The 23,596-nt window shown below is 29.7% G+C and overlaps 1 protein-coding gene across 4 annotated transcripts in view; it reads left to right on the top strand.

The window, feature by feature from the left end:
* The window catches only part of mahj (LisH and WD40 domain-containing protein mahjong), a 161,543-nt gene that overhangs the window by 112,766 nt on the left and 25,181 nt on the right, over positions 1 to 23,596 (top strand). For all 4 annotated transcript variants that reach the window (XM_087154784.1, XM_087154786.1, XM_087154785.1 and 1 more), the window contains 3 exons: positions 6,985 to 7,067; positions 12,553 to 12,871; positions 17,873 to 17,966. In XM_087154784.1, the coding sequence (XP_087010910.1) occupies positions 6,985 to 7,067; positions 12,553 to 12,871; positions 17,873 to 17,966 (496 nt within the window). The remainder of the gene's footprint in view (positions 1 to 6,984; positions 7,068 to 12,552; positions 12,872 to 17,872; positions 17,967 to 23,596) is intronic.

Raw genomic sequence — 23,596 nt, forward strand, 5'->3', positions numbered from 1 at the left:
ATCCTCGTCTGATTTCACGCTGAACATGACAAGCTTTTGTCCATGTCAGCGATTCATTTTCACACTCTTTCAACATATGCGTGAAAACAGTGTTAACAACACCAAGCATAAGGTGTAATTCTGGTGGTGGAACAATGTCTAGGAATGTTTTGCCTTCAACAGTTGCAATTAGCGGTGGATGGATGCAATTGAAATAATCTTTCGCTTTGTTTTTTTAGCCTTTTCCTTCAGTCAGCCAACTTGTATAATACGATGAAACATTTTCGGGGGATCTCAATTCGTCACAGCTGCTTAGCTCATCTTTCTTGGCATAGCAATAAGTACATGGGTATGCTCTGCTGTGCGACATTATACCTGCTAAGATATTCGCTAATTTCAAATCGGTTGCAATTGTGCCGTGGAAAGGACTCATATTCAACGTTGAAATGAGTTGATCTACATTCTTATAATTTTCTTTTGCACTCGGAACGGCTGCTAGAATGAATAGTCGTTTAACTCCAGAATCCTTAAATTTCTTTGCAGCTAAAAAGTTATAGTAAGCGCCGCGATGACGCTAAACCGCGCATATCAGCATCCTTTTAGAAGAGACCTTTAAATTACCATTTACAATATCTGCATAAAAAAAAAATATAAAATTTTTATGCATTTCATAAAGTAAAGTTATAATTTCTAAATTATAATAAAAAATTTCTTTTTCAGCAAAAAAAAGCAACAAAAAAAGTTCTCTCTCAGCAAAAAAAGAAAACAACAGAACAATATAAAATAAAGTTGTTCTTACCAGTTGGCACCGCGCCAAAAAGCAGAAGAACAGCAAAAAAATATTTGTATGTTCAGTAGCTGAATTAACGCTGAACTGATTACAGAAATCCGTAAAACAATGTAATAAGAAAAATAAAATAAAAATTAATTAAAAGAAAGTTTTTAAAATAAAAAGATTTTAAAATTTATTACCGTTAACAATTTGAGGAAAAACTAATACATAATAACGAAACAGCTAATAATAACGAAATAACTAATAATAACAATAAGAAATAACTAAACAGGCCCCCAAAAAATTCTGAAGGAATGAGCGAAGGGGAAATAAAGTTTCACTTTCACAATCTTTGCGGGTGTAATTTTAGTGGGTAGAATGTCCTCTGATCTACTTTTTTTAACCCTTTCGAGCCAACTGTCACATATATGTGATAGCAAGAAACGCGCTCACTTCTTGGCCGACACACCCGCGTGTCAGAGAGTTTTCTCGTTCACCCCCGACCGTCACTTATTTGTGCCAGCGTTTCGGAACGTTTTAAAAAATTAAATTTCTTCCAAAAGATGGCATTGTATGGCAGATACATGTAGATTTGACCTTCTACTCAAGATGAAAGTACATTCACGTGGTATTTAGGGGAAGGAGTGGAGGGGGGGAATGTTTTATGAGGGCTCTTTAAATTAGCACGTGATATTTATTTACAGTAAGTAAGGGAGTTTTTTTTATCTCTCGCTACTTTCGATTTTCGGATTAGTTTTTAGTGGATAATTAGATCTTGTAGGCTTGAATTTTTTTTCTTTTTACCGTTAGAATGTCGAAGCGTCAAAAATTTTTAACTGAGCTGGAAATAGAGGAAATTATGCAAAATATTTAAACTTATTAATATTTATATCACATTTAAACAAGAAATAACTTAAGTAAATAAAGTATCCATAGAAATATATATAAAGCATATGTCACTTAAATACTCTACAGAACAATATTAAACAACGCGGTGATATTTCGGTAATTTCATGGAATTAGGCTTAGCATCAAAAAACCCTCCGGCCCTGGAGAGACACGCTAGAGAGACTGCCGTCCTCAGCGGTAAGTACGCTTTCGCGCTTTGCGTCGTGAAAGGGTTAAAGAAATTTATATTGATAAGACAAAAAAAATCAGCTATATTCTTTTTATTTGGAATTTTATTCTGTTGAAGTAACTTACTTTATTTTATCTTTTAAAAATAAAAAAGAAGCTTGAAAAAAAAATAATAAATCTGTGCAGGGTATCCGCGCACCTGGAAAGTCATGAAAAATCATGGAAAGTCATGAATTTCAGTATTGAACAAAATTTGTCATGAAAAGTCATGATTTTTGCTGTTTTTTTGAAAAAAATCATGGAAAGTCATGGATTTTGGTATTCCAGTGTTGCAAGTACTGCGCCAATTGTGGAAACCTGGGCCTATATGCTCCAAATTGAAGTAGTAGGCTTAAATTGCCCCGATCTGAGCCAAACAGGATATTTTCCCCTGGGTATCGCCAAGTCACAATTTTGCGGCAACCAAGCTACTGCTATGTGATGGGTTGCTCTGGATTCAGTGGGAAGGATTCTTGCACTCTCATGTGCAACTCTGCTTCATTTTACAAGATATTCTCAATTTCAGGTTTCATTTTCCACTCTCTGAAATGGAACCGAAACTTCCCGGGAATTTTCGGGGACCGACTAAACATTGCCAAAGTTTAATAGCAAACGAAAATTTTATTTCTCTTGTTTAATTTCATTGTTATTGAAGTGCCATTGTCTTCGTCAATGGCAAGCTTATGGCCTTCTTGCTCTATTCTATTTATAGAATAGTACTCATGATCTTGGAATTAACTTGGGGACCATTCACTAAGTACATATTTTCATGTTGATCCTCAGAGCAGTCAAGAATCAAAAAGCTTCATAACCTCAAAATTTCCATCTCCCTTTTATTCATTTAATTTAATTGAGTTTCTTAGGTATAAATTTTTTTCTGCGGGACCATCCACTAATTGCATATTGTTTTTAAACATTTATTACTTTTTTTACTAATATTTTTTTTATACTTATTGCATTTTATTATAGCTTCAATGCTCATTGAATTTGCATTTAAAATTATTTTTTTTAATAATTTCATTAATGAAATACTGTACTAGGTAACCAATTTTAATTTTAAAAAAAATTAGGGGTCATTCACTAATTTACATTTGTAATATAAATTTATTAAAGTTTGCTTAATTCTTTACATATTTTTATAAATTCCGTATGATCAATATTAATCTTATTAATGTTTTATTGAATATTCTATTACAAATAACATTTTTTTAAATTTTAAGAAAAATATACTAAATAACGTTAAATAATAGTTAAATTAATTAGAGTTTTAAATTACCTTTTACAGAATTAAATAAAGTAATTATTAATTTAAAAAATAGTATAAGCCACTCAATATTGAATTTATTTAAATTGCTTTTGCCAAAAGCTCTTTTTTAAGTAATATTTCACCTATATTAAATAAATGTTTTGGTTTTTTCCAAACTGAGACACCATTGATTCACTTGCTGTATTATAAAATGGTGTCTCTAGTTTAAGCATTGTTAGGGCGTTTTTTAAAAGAGTTCTGCTTTTCTTAGTTTGACAGGAAAGGACTTAAAATCTTTGGATGTAGAAAACGCAGAAATTTGGCAAAATTCAAATTTAATAGATGTTGGACTAGATACCACAAATACGATGACATCCTTATCTTCTTCAGTAAGAAATTCTATGTATTTAGGTGCCAGGTCTATGGCACGTGCAAAAAAGTTATTAAAAGCATTGCCTCTTGAAAATAGGTTACTATACCATATTAAATTGTTGCATCCTGTGATGAGAATGGAATTCTATTAAGGTAATAAGATATCTGGCAACAGTAACCCCATTCATTATAAAACCTGAAGAGGCATGTTTGTTACTGTTACGTGTAGAACCAGAAGGTTATTCTTGTGACTCAAATGAATATGCACCAATTGATTTGTTTTGGAAAAACTATTTTGTGAAGAAATATAATTTGGGAAATATCAAATATTCTCTTATAACAAAGCTTTTTAAAGCTCTTTTGTGCATACCACATGGGAATGCCGATGTTGAAAGAGGTTTTAGTACTAGAGAGGTTTTAGGTTTGTTCATATGTGTGAGTAAAAATCTACTTGACAACCTATTGTCAAGTAGCTTTTGCAAGTTTAAATTTGCATAGTGTTAATGATTTGAGACAAGTTGTGTCACTGGGGATTTAAATAACTTTAAAGTTGACAAAGATATGATTAAAGGAACTCGTGCAGCATTTAAAAATTATTCTGCTTGATTAGAGGTTGTGAAAACACTGAAACTGAGGAAAGCAGATTGAAAGTTGCTGAAATTGATTTGCTAAAAAAATTGAAGGCTTCTCAAGATCTCTTAGCCACTGATAAAAAAAATATTAAAGATGGGTTAAATAATAAAGACATGTTTATAGAAAGCGGACAGATCCTCTTATCTTTAGGCTAAGTCGAGTATAGCCGAATATTTAACAGAATTGGAAGCTACCAAAAAGAAACTTAATTTTTTTATGCAGGGACCTTTAAAAAGTGAAAAAAATAAGATATGCCATTAATGAACAAAATTGAAAACTCTTGTTTTAATTCTTTTTATTAAATATGCTCCAAATCTTTGTTTCGCTGCTCCAAAATTGCTTTTGTGTTGCTCGAAAGATGCTCCAAAACCATGTTTTGCCACTTGCACCACTGGTCTCCGAAAAATCTAATTTTTAAAATGGAATCCCCCCCCCCCAATTTCATCCTGTTCCAAACATCTGAATTCCTAACAAAATCACCACTCAGGCATATTTTATTAGAATATAAAATGATTTTATCATGTTCTTTAAAAATTATGGTGTTCTTTCAAAAAATGAAAGAAAAAACATAATTTCTAGATCGAATTATCTTTTAAACTCTTCTGTCATTTAAAAATTCTTATTATTTATTTTATTTAATTTTATCAATTTAAAATTCTAGTTGAAGCAAACCAGTCATTGCAAATTTTTTTTTAATTCCTAAATGAGAACAGAAAAATTAGGAGTATTTCTTTCCTTTCAGATGAACAAGAAAAGTATCTTTAGAATATAATTCTACAGAAAAAAAAATTTTTGCTTTTGCATTTTTTTCTAGCTATTTTATTGTTTCAATTCTTTCTTTACTCTGTTTTTTAAATTTAAAATCTATAAATATGAAGATGCAGAGTATAGTTTTGGTTATGCCTTTTATTATGTTATTATAATGTTTTTTTAAATGCATTGTTGCGTTTTTGTCGGAGAAAATAGTAACTTCATTAAGTCATGAAAAATTCTTGGAATTAGTCATGGAAAATCATGAAAAGTCATGAATTTGAAAATCTAAAATGTAGCAGATACCCTGTCTGTGTCAAAGGAAACATCTGTTTCTTAAGCAGTTTAAAATAAATTGAGAAGTAAAAACACCCGCATTTCCAATGAACAAAATAAAGAAATGCAAGTTGGAAAAAACAGATCAATCAATCTTGACAGCTGGGCTTGTGCTTTACTGATTTGCCCCCCCCCCCATTTCCCTCCTCTGTTTGACCATAAATTAGCCACACCCAAGTGACATTGAAACTGCCATGTGGACAACAAAATGAATTCTATCCCTTTTGCGGTTTTTTTATTGGATTCATTAATTTTTTCATTTTGCCGCTTTTTATTAGTTATTAACTGCTAATTTTTTTTCTTCTTGTTAATAGTCGTTTGCTTGTTTTTTATTTTTTATCTTTATTAGTTTTTAGCTTGTTTTTTGCTTGTTCTTAGCATTAATTGTTATATTTTTTTTTTTTTTTGTAGTTTCTTGTTAGCTTTTTTTTCATGCAAGATTAGCCTCTTTTGTTAAAACAAAATGTTATCTAAAAGAAAAAACGAGAACTATGATCTTGCTCCAAAGAAGAAACGATTATTTCTTCTTCATAGGATTCGGATTATTTCTTCTTGATTATATTATATAGATTATTATTTTGATTAGTAAAATTTCTTAAGATGGGCCAGTTTTAAATTCACCCCATCATAATCTACGATCGAAACTTGACTAAATTTATTGGTTTTTCTGAAATTAACAATGGATATTTGGAGGCCATATTGGAATTTCCGAAGGAGATCCGAAGTTCGGCATTTCGTCAGTCCCGTGAGTGTCGGATTTAGGGTCCTATTACTTCCTTTTCTATTTGCTCAAATTACAATTGCCGATGTTCTGCAGCAGATCGCGATACCGGCGAATATTTCGTCGACTTTGTTATTAATTTTTTTTAATAGGCTTTCTCTCAGAAAATTATTTAATCTTAAATAACTTTCCTTGAAAAAATTTTTTGCTACTAAAAAATATTTCGTCGGAAGCGCCGCATGTTGAAAAAAAACAACTTTTTTTTCCATAGCGCCTTTACCGCTGAAAAATACGGTAAGTAAATTGAATTAGCTTTTTCAAAATTACGAACTACAAAGCAGTCCTTCAAAAATGAATAACACAACACCTTTTACCATGAAACTCTACTAATTCAGATAAGTATAACCAGTGAAATCGAAACAAGGGGGCTTTATCTATCTGATGTACTATTCATTTTACTATTAAACTGTATTCCATCCTGTGACATCTGTGTTATTTATTTCTGTAAAACCTAAATAAAATGTGCTTTGATGAATTTTTGCTTTACAATAATGTGTGATGGTTGTGGAATCCTTATGTCAAAAAAATAAGGAACCTAAATGATATTAAATATTGTAAGGCTAAGTAACAAATTTAAATATTGAAAGATATATGCAGAGATTCCGCTTTAACTGATATGGTGCATCAAATACGCTAAAAATCGTAACGGGGAGGCTAAAAATAAAAGAATAGAGAGCTCCAGCAGATTTATGTAAGCAAAATTAGACCAAACTTAAGAAAAGAATTTTTTTTTCTATTTAAGACAGAAGATAAAAATGAAATTATTTGTGAGTATCAAATTGCATTGCAGCTTTTTCTTGATGCAGATGTCCCAATTAAAAGCTTTGATCGATTGTTTAAATAAAACTCTTCTTGTTTTGCCAAAATCTTGACAATTCTGTATGTGAGACTTTCTGCTGTATATGCATTAATTTAAAAAATAGCTATTTAATTTATTTATTTGTTTTTAAATGCTCTTTAATAGTTCTTTTAATTTAAATCCATTTGTATAATTTTTAGCTTGCCCCACTCATTCTCACATCAGATGGAGGAAGGATTGGAAACTCTTCGTTGTGGAAATTGGAGGAAGACTTGGAAGTAGTGTAAGCAATTTCTTTTAAAGTGTCTTTTCTAATAAATGATAAAATCTTCTTTTTAATCTTGCTTAATTCTACTTATGTCGGAAAAATTATTTTTTAAAATAAATTAATAATCAATAAAGCTCTATCTGACATCACATTCAATAAACAAATTGTGGCTGATTGTTTCTAATATTTTAATTAACTGACAAGAAATAATCAAACTTTACTATAGTAATCAGATATAGGTAAAAAAAAAGCAAATATGTTAGTTTTCCTTTGAAAAACTTACCACAATTACTCACCTGTTTCTATAAATAACGTGATGAAAAGCGCAATATTCTGTGTTATATAAGAAATCTTAATAAATTCTCAGTTTTCTGGAATTTTTAAGTGTGAAAAAGATTTTCAAAAATATGCTAGAAAAATTGGTATGAATTTTCAAACAAAGTGATTTGATAGCTGCAAGCAATAAATTTAAAATGGTTGCAGTTCTGGTGGTAGTGTAACAGCTTGAATAAAATAAGTCATTAAGAAACATTACATGAACAGAAAAGAGGTGGATAGCTTTGAACTGACTGATCAAGTGTGTTTTTTGAAAGATACTCATTCTGGGAGTATTCCAAGAACAATGTAGAATCTCTTATCATCCTAACTATTCCTACAAGTAATAACACATGAATGCATGCTTGTGATGCCTGACATTCAAGCTATCTGTAGCACAATTCCTGAAAGAAATTAGCAATAATTTAAAAAGAAAAAAGATACATTTTGAGAAGGAGAGATCTTTTGAAAGTGATCTGTTCAAAGTGCATAACAAACAAAAATTGAAATACAATAATCAATACAATGTTCTAAGGTTAAAAAAAGTGCAAAAAATTTCAGGATTATAAGCAGAACATTTTTAAAAGTTCTAAATTATAAAGCAATTATCATATAAAAGTTTGATGATGGTCTGGGCTAGTGGTTTTTAACTGGCAGTTCCAATCCAGACCACAAACCAAAATATATAGATTAAAAAATTTTATTACTTTTTTGTGAGAAAGCTTTCCTGAAAATTGATATGAGTTTCAAATACTTCTCATTAGCGAAAAGAAATTTCTTGGATTTCTTAGAGTCCAAGAGTACCCACCAAAATTTTCTTAGGGGTTGCACCAAAGAAAATACTCATTAAATTACTCAGATAAAATTGAGTAACTTGTCCAACAGCTCATTGAGGAGCTTTTTGTGAAAAACCCATATGATAAGACTTTGATGTGCACTTTTGCAAGGGCACCAAAAGCAGTTTTTGGAGAAAATGGAAACAGTATTAGGAGATTTGCTGTTGTAAGATCATGTAATGATTTAAATCTAAAAACTATAGGAAAGATGTCAGATGTAATGAGAAATATCAATAGATTTCAAACAAATTAGAAAGTTATTGAACATTTTTTTAAACAAGAATGATTTGGTCGTATTCCAAGCCATCAAAAATAATTTGAAGAATTTAAAGATTATATGCTTAAAGTCTTTGAATTTGCTGGTTACATCCTTAATTCACTGAGAGGGGTTTCATGCTAGATGTAAGTATTTTGAATTATTGAAAAGTAATATACTACTGTTTAATTTAAACTTAAAACACAGTTATTTTTGCATATGAGGGAGGAAATAAAAGCTGATTTATGCAAACTGTTAGCCAAAGAAAAATTTCAAAATCTGAGATTTTGGTCAAAAATTCAGGCTTTTTGGCCAAAAAGTCACAGCAGTATTTGATACTACATAATTGTGTGAAATTGAATTCTCTTTGATGAATCAAGAATCAATCTTATCAAGCATCAGAATAGAAACTGCCTTACAGATTCCTCTTAATTGCATTTCCTGAGACACTCAACAGATATTTGAAACTAATGTTTAAGGTTCCCTCAGCCACAAAAAAGTTTTGGTAAGATTCTCATTAAGTTGTGGCCTGCCAGTAGGCAGGTGTTTTTGATTGTGTCTTTGGGCACATGTTAGTTGGAAACCTCTGGTCTAAGCAAACAAAAGAAGCTTGAAACTGGTAAATTTCTTAATATGAAGGAAGTACCTCAAAATGTAGAAAACTCAAAGCATCCAAAGATGAAAATTTAATTGAAATAAAATATGATTCTTTTGAAAAAGAATTTAGCTACTTTAAAATAGTTTTGTCAAAAAAGCTTTTTTATGCATTTTACTTGTTGATAATATAAGATTTTTGATAATTCAAGTTCACGTTTTCAATTTTTCAAATATTTCTTCTCTCCCTACAAATTCAAGATATCAAAATTTGGATGTGTTTTTAAATATATGCATGTTAGAAAAGGCTTTATTTTTAGTTTTAGTTAGATTTACAAAAAGAGATTCCAATGAAAATTGATGAAGTATAAATTTATCTTAAGTATTATCCATAGTAAAATTACACTCACTACAAAACTAAAGTTCGCTAGCATTTTCCCTAATTATAGTAAACATAGATTTATTGCGTATTTTAAGACATTAAAAAAATGTATATGCAGGGGTCTGTTTAGAAGAAATTTGGGTCCATTAACGGACCCTTCACAAAATACCTTTTTATAAAAACTGACCCTTCGCAAAATATTTTAACTTAAAAATGGACCCTTCACAAATTTGTTTATCTTCATTATTGTTTTGTTAATCAAATAAACCCTTCCCAGGGCAGAAATCAGGAAAGATGGATGCAAACGAATTAAGTTTTGTCTTCGGCAGACTCTTCTTCCATTATTCGTACGAAATGAATATTATGTGTTCAGCAGTATAGGCTAAATACCATATATTTGCATGTTACAACTCTAATTTAGAAGCAGCAATTGCTGTTTATTTTAGAAAATTTAAATTTTTTTTATCATAATTTTGCAGTGGTGAGCATAATTTTGTATCTCTTTACAATTTAAGAACTTGAAATTTTTTTTGCAATAACCGAACCCTATTTGCACAAATTCATAAAAGCAGGACCCTGGTTGAAAGAATGTGACTTAACATTTATTTTATATTCACAAATTATGAGTAATTTTTTCACAATTTTGCAAAAAAAGGACCTTTTATAAAATGTCTGGACAGACCCCTGATATGTATATGCATTAATTCAGCGTTTTTAAATCATATGCTATGCTAACACACATATATATATATACAGTGAAACCTCCTGTTATGGACACTCCTGCAAAACAGACGCCTCTCAATACGGACATATTTTTAATTCCCCGGGAATCTTCTATGAATAAACCATTATGTACATTCTCCACAAAGCGGACACTCCCGTAACCGGACACGGACAGTCATTTTGGCCCTTAAATGTTATTTTCTATCTCTTCAAACCGGTCACTACTTTTTCTAAATTTGAAAAAATAAGCTATTTCTGCTTTAAATTTTTTACCTTATCCATAACTAAAAATATTATTAAACTATTTCACTACTCAAGAATCAATCTTTCTCCTGTCACCTTGCCTTATCTTTGTAAAGAAGGGAGAGAAAATAATACTGCTTTTCTGCAATAATGCAGACAGTGGCATCTTCTTATCTGGACCACGCAGGTTATGATACCCCTCAAGTTGAAATGACATCTTAAATGCTCTCAATGATTCTTCCCCATTGAAAATTTCTTTAATTTTTTTATCTATTTGAAGACTGTATTTGACTCAACTGGTGTAAAAAAAGAGAACAAAAGTATAATCTTTGAGGTGTTTATATAAATGAAACATTTATTTAAACACTTTAGAGCTGATCAGTTGTGAATAATCAACTTCATAGGTCTTCATGACTAACAAGTATGCATTGCTTTTTTTTCCCGTGAATTGTGGGAGGTTTACTTTCAAGCAGGTATTAACCACGTTCCCTATCAAATGATAAATATGTGTAAGGGTATGTAAACCTAATAAGTTAAACCGACTGAAGACTGAAAGCCCCTATTCGGTATCACATGTCTAACTTGAGTATCTATGCTAATAGGAAAATTATATTCATTTATCTATAGCTACATCTAGAATTATGTATTTATATCAAACTTCTTTATATATTCTTTTTTACCTTTCTTAAAGTTTAAATATATATCCTTGTAGATAGTTATTGTAGATTATTTAATTATTTCTACATCTTTGAAAATATTCTAAAAACAATTTACAATGTTAAACTTCGTTATTAGGGTACCCTTCCCGAAAACAGACAATTTTTTCGGTCCCAAGATTGTCCGCTTAACGGAGGTTTTACTGTGTATATATATATGTATGTATGTGTATATATGTATGTATGAAATCACTAATAATTACTTGAATGTTTAAAGCTCTTTTTTTATTATTGTTAGAATGTGTTAAACACAATTTTTTCAGCTATGCAACTTTTTCAGACCTAGAGAGCGGACCTTCAGTTAGAATTTATTGATTTTTATTTAAAATATATTTATGTAATAAAAGAATTTTTCCCTTTCATTTTCTTTTCAGCTTACGTTAAATACTATAAAAAATTTGTATTTAATGTTTGATTTTTAAAATTACCTGCAATGTGCTACAGTGGAAAGTCGCGTATCCGGAATCGGCGGGACTTTCCGAAGTCTGTATATTTGATTTTTCCGTATAATTGACCTCCACGGTAAACAAAGCTTAAAATGATCTGAATCTAACAATAAGAAGCAGAAAATAAATAAACATTATTTTTAGGGCAATAATGTTTTAGTATTAGAATGATATCTAATCAATCATAAACAAAATATTAGAAAAAAAATAATTATTGCTATTCTAAAAATAAATATAGAAAACGAAAAAAATTCACAGTTATGAAAATATTAATTGCTCTCTCCGCCATTTTGAACTAGAACGATTCAAGCAAGAAGGGGAAATTCCCGTCATTCAATAAGGTGGGTTTGGGTAGGTGGAGAAGAAAAATTCATTTCCTCCTTACTTGTCATTCAAGTTGAGGGCGGGATAGTGACAAATTCTTATTTTCTCTCCCATCATTGGCTATCAATCAAGCATAAAGGCGTGGCATGCTGATTGGGTTCTCTTTATTTTTTCTTGTGTGACTAAAGGGAATTCCCCCTCCACTTTAACATTCAAAAAGATTCCAGGAAATGCCTCTTTTACTAGCCAGCTGCATAGAAAAGAAGGGGGAGGGAGGGGACTCAGTTGTGCTCTTTCGAAAACAAATCTCCCCCCCCCCCTTTCCTGCATTCCAGAGGAGGAGCGTCATGGTCTTAGTAGATCTTCTGTTCTCTTGTCTGTTGATGCTGATTTATGGGTTCAATGCATAGATCTCTAGAAGCTGAGAAGGGAAAAACCTGTCAAAAGACTTCGTTTTTTTTTTTTTTTTTTTTAAAGGAGAGGGGAAGATGAAGAAATGTTTGTTTATTTTGATTGTTAAAAAGTGTCCGGGAAATCGACCCGTCCGGATATGGGACGTTACACTGTATTTTAAATATTATTTTGACCATTATATAAATGCAAGTTTTTAGGTTTTTGACTACAACTTTAGTTTTGCGATTTTAATTAAGTGAATCTATTTTCAGGCGCCAATTTAATGAAATTTCTCATGTGGAATTTGGCAAGAGAAGTCACCTAAAAATAGTTGGTACAAAACATGATTCTGCTGTGATTATAGACACTAATAGCGGTTCTGAAATAATCAAATTTTTAACACGTGACTTGGGCAATTCTTATCCTTCAAATAGAGCCACCTTTGATTATTCTGATGAACTTGTTTTAACAGATGGAATAATATTTGATTCACGAAATGGTCTCCTTGTACACAAATTGGACAAATTTAATAGCATTATGAATGGTGTTTTTCATCCTAATGGTCGGGAAATTATATCTAACACAGAAATAGTATCCTTTAATTTTCTTGCATGTATCTTTTTTTAATTAATTCAGAATGTTTTTTTTTATCTAGTTTAATTTACTAACTTATTTGCTGATTTTAGCACAAACTAGAATGATTTAATTCACGCATTGAAAAATTATGTTTTCTTTACATTTTACATAAGTAGTGACAAAATTGTAACTTAGCTTTCAATGAACTGTACTTGTATGCTACACTCAGGTTATCTGAGCACCTGGAAAGTCATGAAAAATCATGGAAAGTCATAAATTTCTGTATTGAACAAAATTTGTCATGATTTTTGCTTTTTTTTTAAAAAAAATCGTAGAAAGTCATGGATTTAGGTCTCCCAGTGTTGCAAATGCTGCACCAATCAGTGCCAATTGTGGAAACCTGCGCCTACATGCTCCAAATTGAAGTAGTAGGTTTAAATTGCGCAGCTCTGCGCCAAAAGGGATATTTTCCTCTGGGTATCGCTAAGTCACAATTTTGCAGCAACCCAGCCACTGCCATGTGGGGGGCTGCTCTGGATTAAGTAGGAAGGATTCTTGCACTCTCTTGTGCAACTCTGCTTCATTTTTCAAGATATTCTCACTTTCAGGTTTCATTTTCCCCTCTTAGAAATAGAACGGAAACTTCCCTCGAATTTTCGGGGACCAACTATACATTGCCAAATTTTAATAACCAGCGAAAATTTTATTTCTCTTTTTAATTTCATCATTATTGAAGTGCCATCTGCCAAATTTTAATAGCAAAAGAAAATTTTATTTCTCTTGTTAATTTCATCGTTGAAGTACCATCGTCTTCGTCTGTGACAAGCTAATGGCCTTCCTGCTCTATTCTATTTATATCTCCCTTTTATTCATTTAATTTAATAAAGATAAGATTTAATTGAGTTTCTTCAACGTAAATTTTTATCTGAGGGACCATCTACTAATCGCATATTGTTTTTAAACATTTATTTTACTTTATTACTTTTTTTCACTAATATTTTTTTTTTACTTATTGCATTTTATTATTGTGTTATTACTTTCAAAATTTTCAGTGCTCTTATTTTGTTTTAGGAAAAAACTTCATAATATTTAGAGGCAAGATTTTAAATAAGTATTGAAGAGAGGGGCTTTCAGAATTTTTAAAGCAGCAAAAAAATCTTATGTTTTTCAGATTTGTCATTCAAAAATACTTTAATTCATCTCTTAATGATTTGATTTAAAACAATTGATCTAAAAAGTTTTAATTATCACAGATTTGTTAAATATTATGAGTGTAGGGACAATATAATAATTTACCTCTGATAAATTTTTTAGCTTCAATACTCATTGTATTTGCATTTAAAAATTATTTAAATTTTTTTAATCATTTCATTAATGAAATACTGTACTAGGTAACCGATTTTTTAAAAAAATTTAGGGACCATTCACTAATTTACAATTGTAATATAAATTTATTAAAGTTTGCTTAATTCTTTACATATTTTTATAAACTCGGTATGAACAATATTAATCTTGTTGATGTTTTGTTGAATATACTATTACAAGTAACATTTATTTAAATTTTAAGAAAATACACTCAATAACCTTAAATAATAGTTAAATTAATTATAGTTTTAAATTACCTTTTACAGAATTAAATAAATTAATTAATTATTTAAATTGCTTTTGCCAAAAGCTTATTTTTAAGAAATATTTCGGCTATATTAAAAAAATTTTTAAGTCTTTTCCAAACTGAGACACCATTCATTCACTTGCTGTATGATGAAATGGTGTCTCTAGTTTAAACATTGTTAGAGCGTTTTTTAAAGAGTTCTGCTTTTCTTAGTTTGACAGGAAAGGACTTAAAATCTTTGGATGTCAAAAATACAGAAATTTGGCAAAATTCAAATTTAATAGATGTTGGACTAGATACCACCAATGCAATGACATCCTTATCTTCTTCAGAAAAAAATTCTATGTATTTAGGTGCCATGTTTTGCCACTTGTACCACTGGTCTCCGAAAAATCTAATTTTTAAAATGGAATAATCCCCCCCCCAATTTCTTCCTGTTCCAAATATCTGAATTCCTAACAAAATCACCACTCAGGCATATTTTATTAGAATATGAAATGATTTTATCATGTTCTTTAAAAATTATGGTGTTCTTTCAAAAAATGAAAGAAAAAAAATTTCTAGAGCGAATTATCTTTTAAACTCTTCTGTGATTTAGGCATTTTTATTATTTATTTTATTTAATTTTATTAATTTATTGTTGCGTTTTTGTCGGCGAAAATAGTAACTTCATTAAGTCATGAAAAATTCTTGGAATTAGTCATGGAAAGTCATGAATTTGAAAATCTAAAATGTAGCAGATGCCCTGTACACTGATAAATTTAATTTTTTTTACCAAAATGTCTCCGATATTCGGTTAAATATAATTTTCTCTTTAAAATATGTGCTTTTGAGCGATTATGAGCAGAATACAGTATTTAAAGGCTGTCTGAATAAAATGATAACAATTAAATGTGAATGCTAGAATCGGTTGTCCACTTTGGATTTACTATACTTGTCAAGTAGATGTGTAAAAGAAACCAAACAACAGATTTTATTGTATCTAAACCATGATAAGTACTGTGAACTTCTAGGGGGTAATAGGGCTTTTTAGAGAGTTAAGTATTAACTCACAGAAAAAGTTATTATTGAATTTGAAGTTCCTGTAACAAGTATTTTTCCTATAAAAAATTACTAACGTTTTTACTCTGTATATTTAGCATGTTATTACTGCAGTTATTAATGAATCAGCTTATTTTATAAAAGATTATAAACCATTTTTATAATAATAATGCTCTCACTTAGTTTGCTGTCCTGCACAAAAAAAAAATAATAAATAATTAAATAACACTATAAAGTCTAGGACAATTTTCTTTTGCTTTTTAAAATTCAGTTTTTCATTTTGAATTTTTATCAAATTATTCTGAAATTTATCGGTTCTTTTTAATCAAAATGCCACCATAGTTTTCAATTTGTATAATAATATGTTAAAAAGAAATTTCTTTTACCTTAGTTCAAAGCAAATAATTCTTTGCCTTTTTAAAGTATAGTATCCCTTTCAAATTAAAAATGCAATCATGATTGTGTTTGCCAGTACATCCATGGAAAATGCTTTTGAGTAAAAAAATTTTATTTCTTTACATGCAATGTCTGTAAAGGAAATTAGGTTTAGTTAAAGAAAAAATTTAAATCAAAGGTTTCCTGCTGATATTTTTTGGCAATTGATTTTGCAGTAATGCAATTTATTTCTAGAATGTGTGAAGTTTTAAATTATAACTCCTCATAAATTTGTTCTAAATCAATATAGAAAAATAATAATCAGGAATTCATTTTTTTTTATGAAGCAAGGTATTTATATATATTTTCCACACTTTTTTCTCAATATATATAAGATTTCTTATATTAGCTTACAAAATATAGCTGCCTGAATTCATTTTGAAATTTACTTGATTCAGTATGAAATGTACTGGAAAACACTAATAACAGATTGCAGGTTGGCATAATTATATTCTTAAATCTCATCACTCATTTCAGAGATCTTTATGAAATGTGTATGGTCTTTTTTTTACCTCTCTGAGCATTAGTTCAGCTGCTTTTTCAGAACTTTTGGATGCAGGCTATCTTGCATCAAGAAACTAGCTTCTCCATGTCATTGAATGGAAAAAGAATGTATGGCAGTTTGGTAATCTTATTTATATTCACCTACCAATTTTTTAAATTTTGTTGAGCATGTTCATTTTAGCTGTCTGCCTAAAACTTACAATGACATTATGATCACCATCCAATTTAAAATTGTAACTAAATATATGCTGAGCTCCATCAGATTTTTGAAATTATAATTTTTATTACATTGTGCAAATGTCAGTCTTTTAGGTAATAACTCCTTACCAAAGAGTTTCACTTTCCAACGGTATATCAATTTTATGGGATTTGCATTCGACTCATTGCAATATTTGTTTCACTGACCGTATTTACAAAAGTTTTAAATTTATAATCTAAAAAGTAATTCTGAAATGGCAAACATTTAAAAGATCCTTCGCTTAAAAAAGTGGGTTTTTTTCTTCTTTTTTTTAAAAAAAAAAACTTGGATTTAAATGTGTTGCAATTTTGTGGCAAATTCTAATTTGTAACACAGGAATTATTTAATAAATGTGATTTATGTGCTTTTTTATTAGGCTACAATTAGATTGAATTAATTTTTAATATGATATTACGATATGGAAATTTCTAATTGCACATTTCAGTAATCACTTTTCAACCCGCTTGATTCCTTCGTAAATCTATGTTTCAATCTTTTTTTTTTTAATTTCTTTTGCTGTTAATGCAATTGATTTTCTCATGGTTTTCAGATATTCCAATATTATTATGATGTGCAAAATTTGAATAACTTATTTGAGTAGCCACTTTTTGATGCTTTCGATTTGTGTTGATACTATCATAAATTCATGGGGTATTTAGATCGTTTTATTGGCCATTATTGGTGCAAAATTTTTTTATGTTTATTTCTTAAATCCTTATATTCTCGATATACATTATTTCGATATACATTGTGACATGCAAAATTCTATTTATTCATTTACATACAAGTCACTTTTTGATGCTACAGTACCCCTATTTTTTCCATCAACATAGATATTCGCATGGTTTTTTAAATTTTGGTATTTTCTTACAGTATTAGTAAGAAACAAGAAAATAGAATCGCAAATTTGAATTATTATTTTTCTACATGCTAGACTTGCACTAAATTCATACATGGTTTCGATCATTTTCCCTCTTTTTTTGCAGTAATTGCTGTTTAGTTTCACATTATATAGGTGATCTTTTTAATAAAAACCAGCTGGCCTGGACTTATTCACCCGCATCCCTGATAAAGACTAACAAAAGTTGTTTTTCTTGATCATGATCTATCCCAAAACAAGCAATGTTAAAGATACTTATGTTACTTTTTTTCCATGTATTATGAATCTTCCTTTATTTAAAAAAAGTGGGACATTCGAACTTTCAAACTATTGAAAACAGTTGCTGGACTAGAATATTGCCGACCTACTTTTAATCCTAATGGAAAGATTATTTATGGAGGTAAGCAAAACTTATTCTTTTCTTAAATAATTCACAGAAGTTATCTGATTTTATTTTGATTCTCTTTTAAAGCCTTATCTAGGGTAAAGCTTCGCTTGCCTTTTAAAAAATCATATTAATTTCGAAATTCATAATTTTTGTTAAATGACAGTGTCAGCATATTTGTTACTAATTGCAAATAATGTAAATAAATTTTAGCGAACTTACATAATATTGTTTTAAAGAGACCAAGTGAAGGAACACTTAATTTTGGTTATTTTTTAATGCTCTTTATGAATTTATATGCCATACAAATATCTAAAAACAAGCCTATTCTTGAAATTATAACATACAAATACTTGGAAAATGTTAAATTTTTTTTGTAATCATGAATTGAAAAGTAAAGTGGCAACATATTAACCCGTTAACGCCCAACTTAATTTAAAATTGAAATTTTGTTAAAAACTTTTAAAATTATGTTCTGAACACTTAAATTTAATATAATAAGCAATTAAACTCCACACCATTAATTTAGGATCTGAGATAATTAATATCCTATAAATAGGACGCTGCGTGAATATGAAAGATTTTGAACACTTAGTAATTCTCCTCTGTTTTTAGTTACTTGATTACGTTTCTTTTCCCAAACAATTGAACTTTAGTATTTAATGCAAAATAAAATGAAACACAAATAAATTTGACATTTTTTTTATTAAGTTTAAAACATATTCACACTATTTATGGTAATTTGGAAAAAATTTGTACATAGTGTTACATTACATTTCATGCAAAATATAAGAAATAAGAACAATTTTGCATTTGACATCGTCTTTATTTTTCTCTTTGCCATTTATATGGCCAACTCCATCTCGTCTAACAGTGTCTATTACCTTCACTAAAGATGAAATTGTATAACTTAGTCTACCGATTTGTTTTTGTCCAGTGTTGCCTTATTTTTTTGATAGGCTATTGCAATATGTCTCCTTATTTCTTTGATACTCTTTTTCTCTGCATTTACCGTGTTGTAAATAACTCAGGTATTTACACCAGTCATGTCTACAATTCGGGTAAACATTTTTCAATACCACTTTTTCCACGGATTTTTATGATATGTTTCTCTAAGAGCCAATCATGAGAATCTACACCCATGTTTTTGTTATAATTGTTTACTAGGCATGTCTTCTCGATTTTATTTTTTTCACGCCTTGAAACAGATGTTAGTGGCTCAATTATGTCAAAATTTGTCGCAAGTGTAACGCATTTGTTATCAATCCATTTTACCGCAGTAATTTTATTTTTCACATCAAAGTAGAAATCATGTGAACCACAGCTAGTCTTTTTGAAAGTAGAATCAATTTCAAGGGGACAATGCTCAATTCTGTCACTTCTTATTGTTCCTGTTGCTCGAAATCCACTCTTTCTTAGATCAACTAACGAATTATAAGAATTAGAAGAAAAAAATTATCAAAATATACTATATGACTATTGGCATACCCTCCAACTTATGAGGATTTTGAAAATAATTCTTTCTAGTGGTAGCGAACCAAAGTAGAAATTTTTAAAGCAGATGGATCTCTCATAAAACTTTTATCAGAACTTAAGAATCTAGCCATATGGCCTGCACTTTTATAAGTAATAGTGGACAAGTTACGCTAAAATAAATTTTTTTTAAATATTAGGACATTAATTTTGCTACCGTCTGAAAAGAAGATTTCTGAAACTACGGAAATTCCGTAGCAGTTGGACGGTATGTATTGGGATCAGTGACTGGTTGAAGCATTTTTTTTACAACTTGAGTTCCCAAAGGCTCTTTTGAAAGAACCACTGTAGAAGCAGCATCGACAACTTCCTTGCCACAATACAAATCAAAATTATAAGCAGTAACCATTTCAGGGGCTGTCCAGGCGGAATTTACTACCATTTAGCGGTACCTTCACACATTCAAATTTAGGAAAAACGGTAGTTTCACAAATTCAACTTTAGGAAAAACGGTAGTTTCACAAAATACTTTTTCTTAAAATTTTAATTTTGTATCCCTTAGGAAACGATAAATCCATATTTTTTTGTTGATTTTTAAATATAATTTTTAATTTTTCCCAAATTATGTCTAAATTTTCACAAAATAGGTACCTCTCAGAAAAACCTAGACAGACCCCTGCATTGTTCCCACATAATGCCCACATCTTATACCCAAACCTTATGGGTTTACCTTTAATGTATTGCTTGAAGTAATGATGACTGTAACATCGAATTATCATTTCATCAACAGATAGATGCTTGTAGATGCTTCCCCATTTCTGAAAATTTGCGTTCATTTCAATAATTAATTTTCGAAATTTAAAAGCTCGGTCATTTGTTTGGGACTTAGCTTCATTACTATCAGCAAAATGCATCATAGATTTTATTTCTAAGTATCTGTTTTTAGTTATTGAGTTTTTTGCTATAGGAACCATTAAATCTTCTTCATCTGACCAATAGTCACGTTCACTTGATAGTGCATGATATCCAGAGAAAATCAAATAACCGATAAATGTTTTTTATTCTTCAGTTGTTAAGGAAAAATCTGGTTTGTTTTTCCATTGTTTGGCGTATTTTTCTGTTTCTGTTAAAATATGCTCCAAATATGTTGGAGACAAAAATTCTTCAAAAACTTCTACGGGTGATATACCCTCTAAAGCAGTGTTTCCCAACCTTTTTATCTCCGCGGACCTGTCAATGTTTGATATTTTTGCCACGGCCTGCTGGGGGGGGGGGACGTTGATTGTTTATATTTTGGGTTATTTTGATTTATTAATTTTAATTCAATTATATTTAAACATGCCTTCTGAATTAAATAGAGTTACACCAAAAAATAAATATAAAGTGATTTAACATTTTAACTTCCTAGAACGTTAAGTCAATGAGTCACGATCGAGAGAGAAGACGAAGTTCTTCGTTAGTTCCAATGTATATTCCGCGCCTAGCTTTCATGTTTTATTTATGATATTTACAGTTATAATGATTAATTTTTTTAAAATTAAAACTAATTGAAAAAGAAAATAGTTGCGGTGTTTTTTTTTTTTGGTTCTTTTAAACATTAAAAAATTTACGTCACTACCTTCGGAAGTCTTTTTTTTTTTTTTTTTTTAAATAAATAAAATTTTAATGGAACACAAATATTTTTAATTTGGGGTATAAACCTAGGAATTTAAATTCAGTTTCAATGAAATGGGCTGCCCGGTATCATTTGATCCACGGACCGGTACCTGTCCGGAACACTGCTCTAAATTGCTTACAGCTTTTTCATAGTTTATTTTTGAGGCATTACTTTTATCAGAAAAAGTATTATTTGGTGGAACTTTTTTCCAATCTGCTATTAACTCTTTTTTACCTTTCTTACGTGTATTTGATCCTAATTCCGAGCAACTTCTCTTTTTACTTTTGTTTGATAAATCTTTCTCTCTATGATCATCATAGTTTTCATAAGTTACAGAAATTTCAATACTACCTACAACGTCTCTTTCAGATAGGTCAAGAGTTTCAGTGTTATCAAAACCTTCATCTGTTAATTCATTTACTTCAGGTGGCAAAGCAATAATTTCGGACTCTAATTCCTCTGAAAATAGATATTCTACAGCTTCTTCGGCAGTTTTAAAAACTTTTTTCCGCTACATCTTGAGCACCTATGAAATAAAATAAATATCAGAAAATTTAATAAATCCGTCCAGCGTCCTATTTTTAGGACAGTAGTTTAAATTTGTTATTTTGACTAATAAAAGTAAAAATAATTTTAAAACAATTCAGATATCTGTTAATAGAATATCTGAAATATAAATTCTGAAAAAATATTTAAACTTACCTTTAAAACCTTTTTGTATGATTACAATGATATTCAGCAAGAAAAAATCACGAAAATGGCGCAGTTTACGTGTCTGCAGCTGGCTGAAAAATGCTTCCAAACCGGTTTAAATAAGTAGGGAGAAGCCATTACTCTTCAGGGGGTAGAAAAAGAGGCGAAACGTTGAATAGCTTTATTTATAATGGTGAAAATGAACTGTCCCTATAACTATGACCCTGGGCAGAAACTGGTTAACACATACTGTTCATTCACTGGGAAATCTATGCCCAGTTAAGGAACGTGCCTGTTCCTCCACTGGTTGGAAGTTGTTTTTTGTATTTTTAACATACTTTTGATGCAAAACATCACTAAAGATACAAGAAAATTAAAGTTTTTCTTTCATTTTCGTTAACTTAGAAAAAAACCAGTAAAGGAACACTTGTTCCTTCACTGGTTTTTCATCGTTTGGTGATCCAGTGAATAAACACCCCCTTATCTCAGTACTTGATTATGCTATGATGCTGAAAAAAATAAAACGTAACTTCAATAACTATATTTTGAATTCTCTTTTTCACAGTGAGAAAAATAAAACTATTACATGCAATTAATTCCACTTCAAACATATAAATACAAACACTCACCTTATAATTTTTTTCAAAGAAACAAGGTGTTGCAGAAATAATAACAAATTCAAAAATTTTTCAAGAGAAGTCTATATGACCAGGTAATCCAAAACATTGCTAGATGACTTCCTATTGTTTGGCAGTAGGCTATTGTTACCAATCAATCTGAAGAAAAGCTTTCAAATTCTTATTTTTAATCAATATATATGAAATGTTCCTTTACTGGGTAGTGTTCCTTCACTGGTTGGTTTACTCTACATGTGTACAGAAAATTAGATGTTGATTTTCTAAAATTCTTCATATTTTATTGTGAGTGCTTGTATTTAATAAAAGAGCAAGACCAGTGATAGGAAAAAATGTGACTTGCTGATACAATTTTCTTAGAAAAGGAGTATGCACATATTAATATAAAGGAAATTGCCATTATTTTATTAAACTTAGATATTAACTGTGCATGGCAAGGAATTTTATATTATAATTTTCCATGGTTGCAAAACAGTTAAGGGTTTAATTTCTTTTGATACTAAACACACTAATTCTTTTTCCATAAAACAGTCCTAAATTTTTGAATTCTATTAACTCTGCAGTAATTTAAGAGAGTAAATAAACTACTGCCAATTGCTGTTTTCAAAAAATAATTTTTGTTATTAAAAACTTATTCATCTCATTTTTAAATATTATTTTCCCTCTAAATAGGTATAAAAAAAAACATATTTGTATGGTTTTTGACTTTGCTGGAAAGGCAAGATGCAAAAGTAATTAATTCATTATTTTTAATATTTTCTTCAGGAGTTTCAATTTTTTAAAGAAATGCTTGACAAAGATTCAGTGAAAAATATTCTTTAGGAATTCCTTTTTGCTTAATATTCATAATTTCTTGTATTTTATTTTTTTCCCCTCTAGAAAGTGTCAGTGACTATTAGAGTAAGAAAGTGAAAGTCAAATTTATTCTTTTTTCCCATTGTTGCATTAAAATAAATTTTTTTTATCATATGTTAACTATTACTTTTATGATTTTCTTAGTGTGCTTTGTTTAAATTTTTTCTTCATTTCTCTGAAAAAGGAATTTGATTTAAAACTAAAATCATAATTTTGAATATAAATTCTAAAATTGAATCAACAACAACAACAATCTAAAATTGAATCAATTATGTAATGATAAGGTAGATTTTTTTTTTCATTTATTTTGGAGCAAAAAGTATGATTGTTCA

Source organism: Parasteatoda tepidariorum, chromosome 11 (genome assembly GCF_982258835.1).
Source record: "Parasteatoda tepidariorum strain Cologne lab strain chromosome 11, Ptep-v5.0, whole genome shotgun sequence".
NCBI lineage: Eukaryota > Metazoa > Arthropoda > Arachnida > Araneae > Theridiidae > Parasteatoda > Parasteatoda tepidariorum.